Consider the following 13,219-nt stretch of genomic DNA (forward strand, 5'->3'; position numbering starts at 1 on the left):
CGGCGATGAAACCGGCGGTGGAGAATTTAAGGTTTTGTCGCCATTCTCTTCTCTTCTCTCTCATTCGGTCTCATTACATAAAAACTAAGAAGAAGAGGGGTTTTGTTTTATAAATGAGAGTTTAAATCTTAATTTTGAGTTAACTATTAGAGGGAGTTTTATAAATTGTCATAAATAAAATGTATTTTAGAGGTTTTTAAAAACCTCTACTAAAAAATTCTCTCAATTAAATATAAATCTTGTAGTGGAATTATCTTTCACAATATCTATTCTCAAATTACAATAAAATATAAAAGATAACTATTTTAACTTAATTTATAATTAACAAATAATTTTGAAACACAAACAAATTTTATAGCACAATACAACATAAATATAGAAATAGAATTTTACAATTAAAAAATTATCTTTATGATTAAAAAATCAAGTTAAGTCTCACCATCTCGAGCATATATGTAAGAAGAAAAAAGAAAATAAATAAATATATAAATAACAATAGAAAAAGAATAAAAAAGTAAAAATAGATTACTTATTGAACTCACTTAAAAAAAAGATGTCGCTAAAGATGACGCTGTCAAAACGTGGTGACGTCGTTGAATAGAGAATGCCGAGCAATAAATTCAAGAAAAATGATGCTAAGTGGTGACTACTAGTAGAAACATTGTGGGATGAGAGAACACTATAAAAAAATTACACAAGATAAAAGCAAAGAGGAAGAAAGATCGACGAAAGAGAACTTTCTCTTTTTTAAACTGTGTTTGAAAAAGGAGAAGGAAAAGAGATTAGAAAAAAGAGACCGAGAGAGTGAGATTAAATTAAATCTCAGTATTATATTTAGTATAAAGTATTCACAACTGAGTTATATATTAGTATCTTATTTGGTTCAAAATAGATATGGAGTTAAAATACAAATATTTACTAAAATATCTTTAGTTATTAAAAAAATATTGCTAAAATTTTAGTTTCTATTTTCAAAAATGTTAGTTTTTTGTGTTCCACCTTCTAAAGCCATTGAAAAGGTTAAAATTTTGTGTCACAAAACTAAAATTTAAATTCTAATCTTTGACTACTAAACATAATATTAAAGTTCAATTCTTTACTAAGTTTCATTCTTTAGAAATAAATACTACCTTAAATCTTGGCTTTGGTGGCTCTTGTTAGAGTAATGGGAGAGGTGTGTTTTTCAATTTTAATTTTTAACTTTTGTATATATATTAACTCCTCTTTTGTATTTAAAAAAAAAAATTCAAATTGATTCACCATGCTAATTCGCCCACCAGTCCCCTTAAGCTTGGAAATACATATTTGGTAAGCTCAAAATTCAGTTCAACTTGCCTTTTTGCCAAGTTTGTTAGGTTAGCCTAGTTAGTTCACTGTTTTGACATCCTTATTATTTATTTTAATAATATAAAAAATGATTTTAAACTAAACATTTAAAAAATTTTCTCTTTTACATTTTCAATACATTAAATAAAAAAAATCTTATAATATTGTCGTTATTATACTCTTAATATCCATTCTTAGAATTCATTTTAGCTCATTTCTTTTGTAAAACACCCGAACTCCAAACTTGAGAAAAGATAGAGACGGACAAAGTAGACCAATAATTGCATTGATGTTGGAGCGTATGCACCTATTATTTATTTTTGCGGCCTACTACTACTGGGATCACATTTTATTTATTTATTTATGAAAAAGTCTAAGAACGAGCAACTTTTTCAAATTCTTAATATATATATATATATTTTTTTTTTTTTCTTTTTGTTTTGCTCTGTTCCCATTTTAGCTTCTAGTTACCTCACTGCCTCCCGCACCGCGTGTTTCTCGCCAAAGCTCTCCACACAAAACACACAAATCATTCTCTGATTCCATGGCTGATTCCTCCGCCGCAACACTCCGCCGCCACAACTCCATGGTGGCGCCACCGCCCAGCAAACTCTCCGTCCCCCACCGCACATCAAGCTTGGACTCTCCCCACACCAATCAGACCTTCGAGCTGGTCTCTTTCAACGCCAACTCAACTTCTTCCTCCTTCTACACCTCCCTCAGAGACGTCCTCCCTTCCTCCTCCTCCTCCGCCGTCAATTCCCCCACCGCCGCCTCCTCCTCCTCCATCTCCATCCGCAACCGCCTTGTCAAGCATGCTGCCTGGGCTTACCTCCAGCCCATGTCCAGCTCCCCATCCTCCTCCTCCTCCGCCTCATCCACTCGCTTCCTCCGCCGCTTCTCCGCCTGTCTCGGCTCCCTCTTCCGCCGCATCGCCAAAATCTTTGACCGTATACTCCTTGCTTTCAGAAGCTTACTAAGCAAAACATCATAACGCTTCAATCTCAGAAGCCCAGTAAGCCCATGCTTCAGGATACCAATCTAAATATTTGTTTTGCCAGTAAAATTTCAATTTTGTTTTTTCAGGTTTTTAAGTGTGATTCATTATAATTATTTACTTTTAAAATGTTTTATTTAATCTTTGAAATTAAGTTTTATAATTCAATTTAATCCTTTTACAATATAATATTTGTAAAGGGACTAAGTTGAATCACCAAATATAATCTCAGGATTAAATTAAACATTTTAAAAAATGTAAAAGTAAATTGAATCATAAACAAAATTGAAGATTTACTCCTTGTTTTGCTTTTTTCTATGCTTGAAAAATAGCATATGTAGCTTGGTCTGTACAATTTTTATTTTATTCTTTTTCTTTTTTTAAATTTGGCAAGCGGTGGCTCTCAATTGTTGTGGCCTCCAAGCGTAAAGAATAAAAGAAATGAAAAGAATAATCAATTGATGTATGTGGTTGTTCCAAGAAAGAAAAGAAGAAACAATCTATTCAGTACATATGTTACAACCAGACATTACATGAATGTGAATGCTATAAGTTAATTCCAATTTCCCTTTGTGCCGGGCTTAATGTGAGTGAGGTATGTACACGGGGTTACAGTTCTAGACTGATGGGCTTTTTGTGCTCACCGTTCCCAGTTTTCGTTTGAAGCTTCTGTAATATTCCCTAGTGTTGGCTTTTTTTAGGGTCTAACTCTTACGCAAGCGTCGTAGCTTCTCGAAGACTCCACCGGGTTTGTCATTTTCGTCAGGCCCCCATGGCTCCTCCTCATGCAAGAAACCCGTTTGGGGATCTAAATGGAAATTCACTGGCCTGGCATTGTGCGCGTCCGAAACATTACGGCGCGTTAATTTGCTGTGCCCTGAACCTGAACCTGAGCCATTCATGTTGCCGTTTTCAAATAGAGCCTCACGCAATGAAGGCAATGGTGGTGCACTTGGAGCTGCAATCTCATTACCCCTTTTCTGCAATGTAACACCATAATATTACTTACTATCCTCAACAACGCCACTAACTAATTGTATTTACGTTATGACATTGAATTGCAATAGAGAATACATAGAGAACTAATTTTTGGTTAGTCAATCAAGGTGGAGCTGAAGCTTTTATTTGGAGGAGACCAACATCAAAAATATAACTTAGCAGGAGAAGAGAGGACTAAACTGTAAAATAAAAAATTTTATATATAAAAATTATCAAGTTGAGGGTCATCCCCCTCCTTTTTTTCTTTAATCAATATTAGTCAGTTTTATAGTTTAGGATTTGTATAATTTATAATGTAAATTAAGAGTTTATGATATAAAATTTAGAATTTAAAATAAGCAAAATTATTTTTAAAAAATTGTCTAATATTTATTAAAAAATGTTAATTCTTTAACATCATTATTGCAATACTAGTATCTTTTAAAATTACTTATTATGCCACAACAAATTTACAGTATTAAACTACTTTTACAAAAATGTCATAAAGAACAAAAGTCTCTTTTGACTAAGAAGATCAGGATTTTTGTAGTTAAAAAAAATTAAATAAAGAATTTTTTAATTATTATTTTCATATAAAAAAATTTAATTTTACTAATAATTAATTTTAACATTTATTTTCTAAAATTTAAAAAAAATTAATGTATATACTTTTATATTTGATTAGTGTTAAGTCTATTGCACAAATAGAAATAATTAACTTTTATGCTTACTATTTAAAAATAATATTTTTTTCTATATATATAAAAATATAATTAGATATTATCATAATTGATAGTTATAAGATTAACTCAAATTTACTTTTTTAAAAACAATTGAATCTTGATTCTAACTTTTAATCATAACATTAGTATTTTTTTTTAAATTATATATAATAAATATTTAAAAAAAAGTGAAAATATAAATTAAAAAGATAAACAATAAAAATTTAAAACTAAATAAAAATATGTATATAATAATAATTTTTATTTAAATTATATTATATTGTTAATTTTATTTTTATAAAACAGAAAAGCAGAAAAAAATAGAGAAATAAATGAAAAAAAAGAGAGGAGATAAAAAAAATGAGAGCAAGTTTATTAATTTTGGAAATTAAAAAAATTTTATTTTAATTATAATTAAAAAATATCTGATAACACATTTTGATTTATCAAATTATTAATATAAAATATAAATTATAAATTATAAATTATATATAGAAGGAGAATAATAGAGAGAAATAGAAAAAAAGAGAGGCATAAAAAAGAGGTTTACTAATTTAGTAATTTTAGAAGAAAATATTTTCTCTAAATTTTAATAAGACAATATCATGTGACACATTTTAGTTAAATAATTAGTTAGTAATATATAAATATAATATATAATATAATTATATTTTAATTTTAATTTTTAATTTAATTTCAATACAATTAGATAATGTCATGTTGTATGTTTTTATTGTCAAATTTGTAATTAATTAATGATACATAAAAGAGATAAAATAAGTGAAGGAATGAGAGAGACAAAAAAAAGAAGAGAGAAGAGGAGAGAACTCTTTAATTTAAAAAAAAAAAGATTTGATTTCAATTGTAACAATAGAGTGATGTGACACATTTTGATTATAAAATTAATAATATAATATAATAGATAAGTTGTTCATTTTAATAGAGATTTCAAGTCCTTTGATAGTGATCCAGTAAACCATTCAAATTCATTTTTTAAATGGTTATTTTTGCTAATGGGACCATATCTAATTAAACGAATGAACACGTAATCAAAATTAAATCCTTTAATCAAATAGTAATCTCTCGCTACTTGACTTGAAAGGGAAAATTCACCTTATTCTTTTTAGTGTCGGGTTTGCCGGAAAATTTTGCGGATTGGCCAGCCAAGTAGTCGAGAACCTGCCAAAATGCAGTTTGCCCCAATTCAGTGCAGTTTTTCCAGTAAAAAATGGCCAAATTCCATGCCCTAACTCTCCATTCTTGAAATGTTTTGTCAATGTCGTTTTCATGTCTTGACACATAAGGCCGCAACACAAAATTATACACATATCCCGTTCCCTGCATTAACCGACATTTACATTATATCCAATTATATCAACTATGAACTTCACCTTTCTTAATCATTTATATTAAATAAAAATAAATAAATGAATAAAAAGAGTTGCCAAATGAGTCATTGTACCTTAGTCTTAGGATACCATAGGTAGATAAAAAGTGCAAGCTTCAGCTCATCGTACAATGGAAACCTTCATAAATATAACGCGTTATTGCTAATCTAATGCAAAATTATAAATCATAATTCAACAATATGAAAATTAAAAATAAAAAAGTTAAACACTATTACACTAACCATCCAACAACTACATCTGCAAGTTTTTCCAGCACAGTAAACATTGCAACAATGATCCTGCAAAATTGATGGTGCAAAAGGGGCATAAATTATAGGTACCAACTACAAAAAGAAAAATACCAACAATTACATGTCCACATTCGATTACTCATCAACATGAATATTTGCAAAGTATCAAACTATGATTAGAAGAGATAAGACGTGTTCCCCAATTTTCGCCTTTTTAAATCCCTTTTCTCTGTTATTCTTTATCTCTTGCTTGCAAGAAAAGGCTTCTAACTTCTAAGACACTTGTTTGTATCATACCAATTACAAAATTGGTACAAGGCCTAACATGCTACGCAAATCCATGATGGTGCACATGGTCTATCCTTCTTTTTAAAGATATTAAATCCCCTTTGAATATTACAAAAGAAGATCCCTTCTATAGGGCTTTATTTTTTTAATAATTAAGGCTTATACCCACTTCTTCTCCACTACAACCAATCCTGTCATTATTATCCCTAACCTTGTAAATTATATAATAATGATGATATCAGTAACTCGTGAATTATAACAACCATTTCAGAAGGGTAAGGTAGGTTGTAATACCAGTATTGGCACCAGAATCGAAGTTCCTCGTTGTCAACCCTGTTCTTCTCCACAGTTTTGTAGCATTCAAATCCAGGATATGCATACCCCAGAAGCAATCTTCAATCCAAAACAAATACAAGATATTAGTAACAATAATAATAATCATAAAGATATAAACTGAAAACAGAGCAAGAAACAACATATGTATGTACTTACATAAGACACCTTGTAAGGAAATCCCCCAACATAATCAAATAGAAACTAACTCTGAAACAAAAAGCAAGCAATTCCGAATCGTCAACGGAGCTTTGTCTGAGAACTTAGAAAAACAAAGATTCTTGTGCTAATAACTATAATGATATCTTCTCCAAAAGAAAAACAAAGAAAGAAACATTACCTGTGGCTTTATACAAACCCACGACTGGGTTCACGTTTTGACAGAGTCAGAGGAAAATCGAAGTTGAAACCGCAACCGCCAAAGAAAATGGACTTGGTTGAGACTTTTAAACACCCTTTGGAGAATGGGATGGGGCCGTTTGATTAAATTAAATTATTTTAATTCTGCAGGAGAAAGAATCACGCGGTGATGATGCTATTGCTAACTCTGAAGCACAATGATGATGAAGAAGCTCTTGGATTCGAGACACCAAAAACATTGACACATGCCATATTTATTGGAACAAAAGACATGTATATACGCGACCCCACCATCAAAATGTTTTTTCGCTTTAACTTTAATTTAAGAATTTTACTTTTTTTTTTTTTTTTTTGGATAGGTTATCGTCAAAACAGAAATTTAAGACTGACATTTAAGTATTTGACGGAATATTATTTTCAGAGAACAAATGTTATTTTAATAGTTTAACGATTAATAACTAAAATTCAATTATCTAAATTATCTTTTTAAATTTCGTCAGTATTTAATAATTAAAGATAACTTAGATAATTTATTTTTTGCTTAGTTACCAAGTTACTTTTAATTGTTAAAAGTAATACTTTTTCTTTGATACTATATGAAAATACACAATCAGAAATATGGTACCATTTGTGGTAAAATAAATAAAAAATATAATAAATATAAAATAAAAATGTGTAAATAAAAAATTTTAATATTAATATAATTAACTCAATAAAGATGACTTATATAATATATGCAGTAACGTAAAGAGAGAGAAAAATTATTAATAGTGTATAAAGAGAGAGGAAAATATTTTATTATTGTGTGTTGTGTGTTTTGTTTGAGGCTAAGCCTTATACATGTACGAAGTTTTGAATTTTTAAACTTCTTTAAATATTGTTTCATTGAGAAACTGAGCCGTCCATATATTAATAGGCATCCAACTTAGCTCTTATCACAATATTCCTTCTTGGATGACTATTTAGAATTATTCCTCGTTAAAACCTTATTAAAGAAAAATCCAATGGAAAAAAAATTTTAGTGAAGAAAAAAGAGTACAATATCACTTCCTTTGTGATGGGGACTGCCTCATTAAAAACTTTGTCAAGAAAAACCCAATGAGAAAAAAACCTGACCAATGAAAAAAGAGTACAGTCTCCCCCTCTTATCGACATCATTTAATGTCTCGAAATCGGCGCATCCTAATCTCATGTACCAATCTTTCAAAGGAGGATTTTGGGAGTGACTTTGTAAATAAATCTGCTAGATTATCATTTGAGCGGATTTATTGGATATCAATTGTCCCTTGATTTTGAAGATCATGAGTGAAGAAGAATTTGGGAGAAATATGCTTTGTTCTATCGCCTTTGATATATCCGCCTTTAAGTTGAGCAATACATGTTGTATTATCTTCAAACAGGACAGTTGGAGCTATCTTATGAATAATCAGTCCACATGATGACAGAATATATTGGATCAAACTCCTGAGACAAAAACACTCGCGACTAGCTTCATGTATCGCTAGTATTTCACCATGATTAGAGGATGTTGCCGCAATCGTCTGTTTTGTGGACTTCCATTATATAGTTGTACCACCATATGTGAATAGGTATCCTGTTTGAGATCTCTCTTTATGTGGATCAGACAAGTATCCAGCATCTGCATAGCCAACTAATTGTGACTTGGATCCATATAGATAAAACAATCCCATATCAACCGTTCCATGAAGATATTGAAAGATTTGTTTGATTCTACTCCAATGTCTTTTGGTTGGAGAGGAACTATATCTTGCTAGTAAGTTCACAGAAAATGATATATTGGGTCGTGTGTTATTAGCAAGATACATTAGTGCTCCAATGGCACTAAGATATGATACTTCAGGATCAAGGATATCTTTATTTTCTTCTTTAAGACGGAATTGATCATTTTTCACCTCCAAAGACCTTATGATCATTGGGGTACTCAAGGGATGTGATTTATCCATATAAAATCTCTTCAAGATCTTTTCTGTGTATGTTGTTTGATGAATAAAGATCCCATTTTTTGTATGCTCGATCTGCAGGCCGAGACAAAATTTAGTCTTTCCAAGATCTTTCATCTCAAACTTTTCTTTTAGAGCGTTTATAGTTGTTGGAATCTCTTCAAGAATTCCAATGATATTTAAATCATCAACGTACATAGCAATTATAATGAATCTAGATGCAGATTTCTTTATGAAAACACACAGGCAGATATCATTATTCTTGAATTCGTTTTTGGCCAGATACTCAGTAAGACGATTATACCACATTCGTCTAGATTGCTTTATACCATATAAAGATCTTTGCAATTTAACTGAGTATAATCCTTGTGAATATTCATTGGATGGTTTAGATATCTTTAGTCTTTCAAGGACTTTCATATAGATATCACGATCTAATGATCCGTATTAATAGGCTGTTATCACATCCATTAAATGCATATATAGTTTATGATATGTGGATAAATTGACCAAATAACGCAATGTTATTGCATCCACTACAGGGAATATGTTTCTTCATAATCTATACCAGGTCTTTGTGAAAAACCTTGTGCTACAAGTCGATCTTTGTAGCGTACAACTTCATTTTTCTCATTTCGTTTTCTCACAAATACCCATCGGTATCCAATAGATTTTACATCTTCTGGTGTACGGACTATAGGTCTAAAGACTTCACGTTTTGCAAGTGAGTCTAATTCAGCCTTCATGACTTCTTTCCATTTTGGCCAATCATTCCTTTGTCGACATTCTTTTGCTGATCTTGGCTCAAGATCCTTACTTTCATGCATGATATTCAATGCTACATTATATGCAAATATTTCATTGATAATTGTCTTATTTCGGTCTCATTTTTCTCCTGTAAAGACATAATTTATCAAGATCTCGTCATTTTCACAATTTTCAGGTACCTGAACGTCTTTTGGCGTTAAAACTATATTAGAATTTTGGACAACTGTAGATGTCTTTACTATGTCTTTTTCAATAGGAATAGTATTTACCTCTTTTCTTTTTCGAGGATTTTTATTTTTGGAACTAACAGGCCTGCCACGCTTCTGGCGTGTATTTGCTTTGGTGGCAATTTGTCCAACTAGGACATTAATTCGCATTGGGGCATTTTTCGCTGGTATATAAAATTTGGTTATCCTCTTTGTATCAGAAAATGCATCAGGCAATTCATTTGTTATTCTTTACAAATGTATAATATTTTGAACTTCTAGTTCATATTGCCCTGATCGAGGATCCAAATGCATCAAGGACGATGCATTCAAATTAAGTTTCTTTTCAGGAAGCTTATTCTCTCCCCCTAATGTTGAAAATTTTGATTCATCAAAATGACAATCCGCAAATTGGGCTTTAAATACATCCACAGTTTGTATCTCAAGATACCTTACTATAAAGGGAGAATCATATCCAACATATATCCCCAATTTTCTTTGGAGACCCATTTTGGTGCGAGAAGGTGGTGCACTGAAAACATATATCACACACCCAAATATTCTTAAATGGAAAACATTTGGCTGCTGGCCAAAAACTAATTGCATAGGAGAGAACTGATAGTAACTCGTTGGCCTCAAACGAATATGTGCTGTAACATGTAAAATAGCATGCCCCTAAACCGAGGTTAGGAGATTTGTTCTCATTAGTAAGGGTCTAGCAATTAATTGGAGGTGTTTAATAAGTGATTCTGCTAACCCATTTTGTGTGTGAACATGAGCTATTGGATGTTCAATACTTATTCCATTAGCCATACAATAAGCATCAAAGGTTTGGGAAGTAAATTCACCAGCATTACCCAGACGAATTGCTTTGATTGGATTTTCTGGAAATTGTGCTTTTAATCGAATAATTTGAGCAAGTAATCTCGCAAACGCCAGGTTGCGAGAAGACAATAAGCACACATGTGACTATTTCGAAGATACGTCTATTAGGACTATAAAATATCTAAAAGATCCACATGGTGGATGAATAGGTCTATATATATCGCCTTGAATCCTTTCTAGAAATTCAGGGGACTCAAATCCAACCTTTACTGGTGATGGACTTAAAATTAACTTTTTCTGAGAACATGCAGCACAACAAAATTCACTAGATTTAAGAATCTTTTGGTTCTTTAGTGAATGTCCATGGGAGTTTTCAATAATTCTCTGCATCATGGTTGTTCCCGGATGACCCAATCGGTCGCACCAAGTTATGAATTCATTTGGGTTAGTAAACTTTTGGTTTACAATAACCTGTGATTCAATTGTACTAATCTTGGTATAATATAACCTAGATGAGAGTGAGAATAACTTTTCTAATATAACCTTTTTGTTTAAATAATGAGTTGTGATACATAAGTACTCATGATTTCCCTCATTCATTGTTTCAATATGATATCCATTTCGGCGAATATCTTTGAAACTCAACAAGTTTCTTAGAGACTTGGTAGACAATAGTGCATTATTTATTATAAATTTTGTTCCTCCAGAAAACAAAATTATAGTTCTTCCGGAGCCTTCTATCACATTGCTTGAGCCAATAATAGTATTAACATATTCTTCTTTTGGCACAAGATGGGTAAAATATATATCACTTTTGAGAATGGTGTGCAAACTTGCACTATCCGTAAGGCGAACATCTTCACTATATGTCCTTGTGATTCTCTTCAAAGACAAATAATAATAAAATGAGTAGAAAAATTGTACGTAGTAAAATTATTTTCTCAATTAAAAATATTTTTCTAAGAAGTATAGTATATAATAAAATTTTTATTATTATTAACTTAGCACATTCGGTAATTTTAAAATTCGTAAATATTTTATTATACATCATACTTAAAATTCAGATACATAGAAAATAAAACTTAACAAAAAGTTTCTTACATTCTTTATTTATATAAATACTTAACAATCTCACATATTAAACTATTCCATCATTGATCAAATTACCAATATTTCCTTCAGGATCCTCAAAGAAATTAGATACATCATAATGAGTGGTGTAATTTTCAGCATCATTTGAAACAAAATTTGTTTCCTTTCCTTTGTCACCCTTTTTCAAAGATGCTTGATAAAGATCAACTAGGTGCCTTGGGGTACGATAGGTACACGACCAATGGCCCTTTCCACCACAACGGAAACACTTATCCTCTGCTGATTTATTTTGCCCAATATTTCTTTCTTTATCCAACTTCTGGTGAGATCATTTCTTATGAACATAATTCTTTTTCCTTCCATAATTTTTCTTGCTACTAAAACCTTGTCTTTTACCTCTTTTGGGATAATGATTTGCCGCATTTACTTCAGGAAATGGGGCGGCGCCAGCTGGGCGCGCTTCATGATTTTTTAAAAGCAACTCATTGTTGCGTTCAGCAACAAGAAGGCAAGAAATTAAGTCAGAATATTTTTTAAATCCTTTTTCTCGATACTATTGCTACAGGAGCACATTCGAGACATGGAAGGTTGAGAAAGTTTTCTCTAACATATCATTATCAGTTATCTTTCTTCCACATAATTTCATTTGTGAGGTGATTCGAAACATTGCTGAATTATATTCATTTATGGATTTAAAATCCTGTAGACGCAAGTTCGTCCATTCATATCGGGTTTGAGGAAGTATCACCGTTTTTTTATGATTGTACCTTTCTTCAAGATCTTTCCGTAGATCTGCAGGATCTTTAATGTGAGATATTCATTTTTCAATCCTTCGTCAAGATGACAACGAAGAAAAATCATGGCTTTGGCTTTATCCTTCTGGGATGCATTATTTTCAACCTTAATGGTATCTCCAGAATCCATTGAATCAAGATGGATTTCAATATCTAGTATCTATGATAAATAGTTGTTTCCAAATATATTAAGAGTATTAAATTTAAGATGAGAAAGCTTCGACATAATGAAAATTTGTTATCTGAGTCTTCCTAAAATTTGATTAGAGTCTCGTACTGATAATGTGTTGTAAAATAAATAAGGAAAATATAATAAATATAAAATAAAGATGTATAAATAGAATATTCTAATATTAATATAATTAACTCAATAAAGATGGCTCATATATTATATACAATAACGTAAAAAGAGAGAAAGAAATTATTAGTAGTGTATAAAAAAAAAGAATATTTTATTACTGTGTGTTGTGTGTTTTGTCTGAGGCTAAGCCTCTATTTATACATGTATAAAACTTTAAATTTTCAAACTTCGTTAAATATTGTTTCATTGAGAAATTGAACCCGCTTGTATATTAACAGACATTCAACTCAGCTCTCATCACAACAATATTTTCTTTTTCCATTTCTTTGTCATCATTATGTGGTATATCCAGCAACCTTTATTTTTTGATATTATACTTTTATTTGATTAACTAACTAGTCTTTTATTTTCTTGGTCAAGAATAAAGAGGCTTTATCAAAGAAAACCCTAACATCACTTATATTTTATTATTATTTGCTAGTAATTATTGAAAAGAGAAAAAAATTACCATTGAAAAAATCGAATAAACATTTAAATTGGTTATTAAAAAATTTTGGATAAAATATTTTAGTTTTTAACAATTTTTTATTAATTTAAAAGTATGAAGAAGATGGTTTCTCTGTATAAAG

General features: G+C 30.7%; 1 protein-coding gene across 1 annotated transcript; it reads right to left on the reverse strand.

Annotated features, from left to right (window-relative positions):
* Window positions 1-2,762: 2,762 nt before the first annotated feature.
* Window positions 2,763-6,938, reverse strand: LOC107604668 (putative HVA22-like protein g). Its single transcript, XM_016306306.3, has 7 exons — window positions 6,624-6,938; window positions 6,443-6,493; window positions 6,245-6,343; window positions 5,654-5,710; window positions 5,486-5,549; window positions 5,137-5,361; window positions 2,763-3,303 (listed from the first exon to the last, which is right to left on the reverse strand). Exons 2-7 carry the CDS (start codon window positions 6,472-6,474, stop codon window positions 3,028-3,030), a joined length of 753 nt encoding a protein of 250 aa, XP_016161792.1. The 5' UTR covers window positions 6,475-6,493; window positions 6,624-6,938; the 3' UTR covers window positions 2,763-3,027.
* Window positions 6,939-13,219: the final 6,281 nt, after the last annotated feature.

The sequence above is a fragment of the Arachis ipaensis genome, chromosome B6 (assembly GCF_059453495.1).
Source record: "Arachis ipaensis isolate K30076 ecotype BB chromosome B6, ASM5945349v1, whole genome shotgun sequence".
NCBI classification, from domain to species: domain Eukaryota; kingdom Viridiplantae; phylum Streptophyta; class Magnoliopsida; order Fabales; family Fabaceae; genus Arachis; species Arachis ipaensis.

Bases quoted from the DNA above. Each gene is read 5' to 3' on its own strand.
- LOC107604668 (XM_016306306.3), bottom strand. From the start codon at position 6,474: ATGTTGGGGGATTTCCTTACAAGGTGTCTTAT. The intron at 5,711-6,244 runs GTATTACAACCT...TCAATTTTGCAG, and splicing joins CGATTCTGGTGCCAATACTG to GATCATTGTTGCAATGTTTA. The intron at 5,550-5,653 runs GTTAGTGTAATA...ATATTTATGAAG, and splicing joins GCAGATGTAGTTGTTGGATG to GTTTCCATTGTACGATGAGC.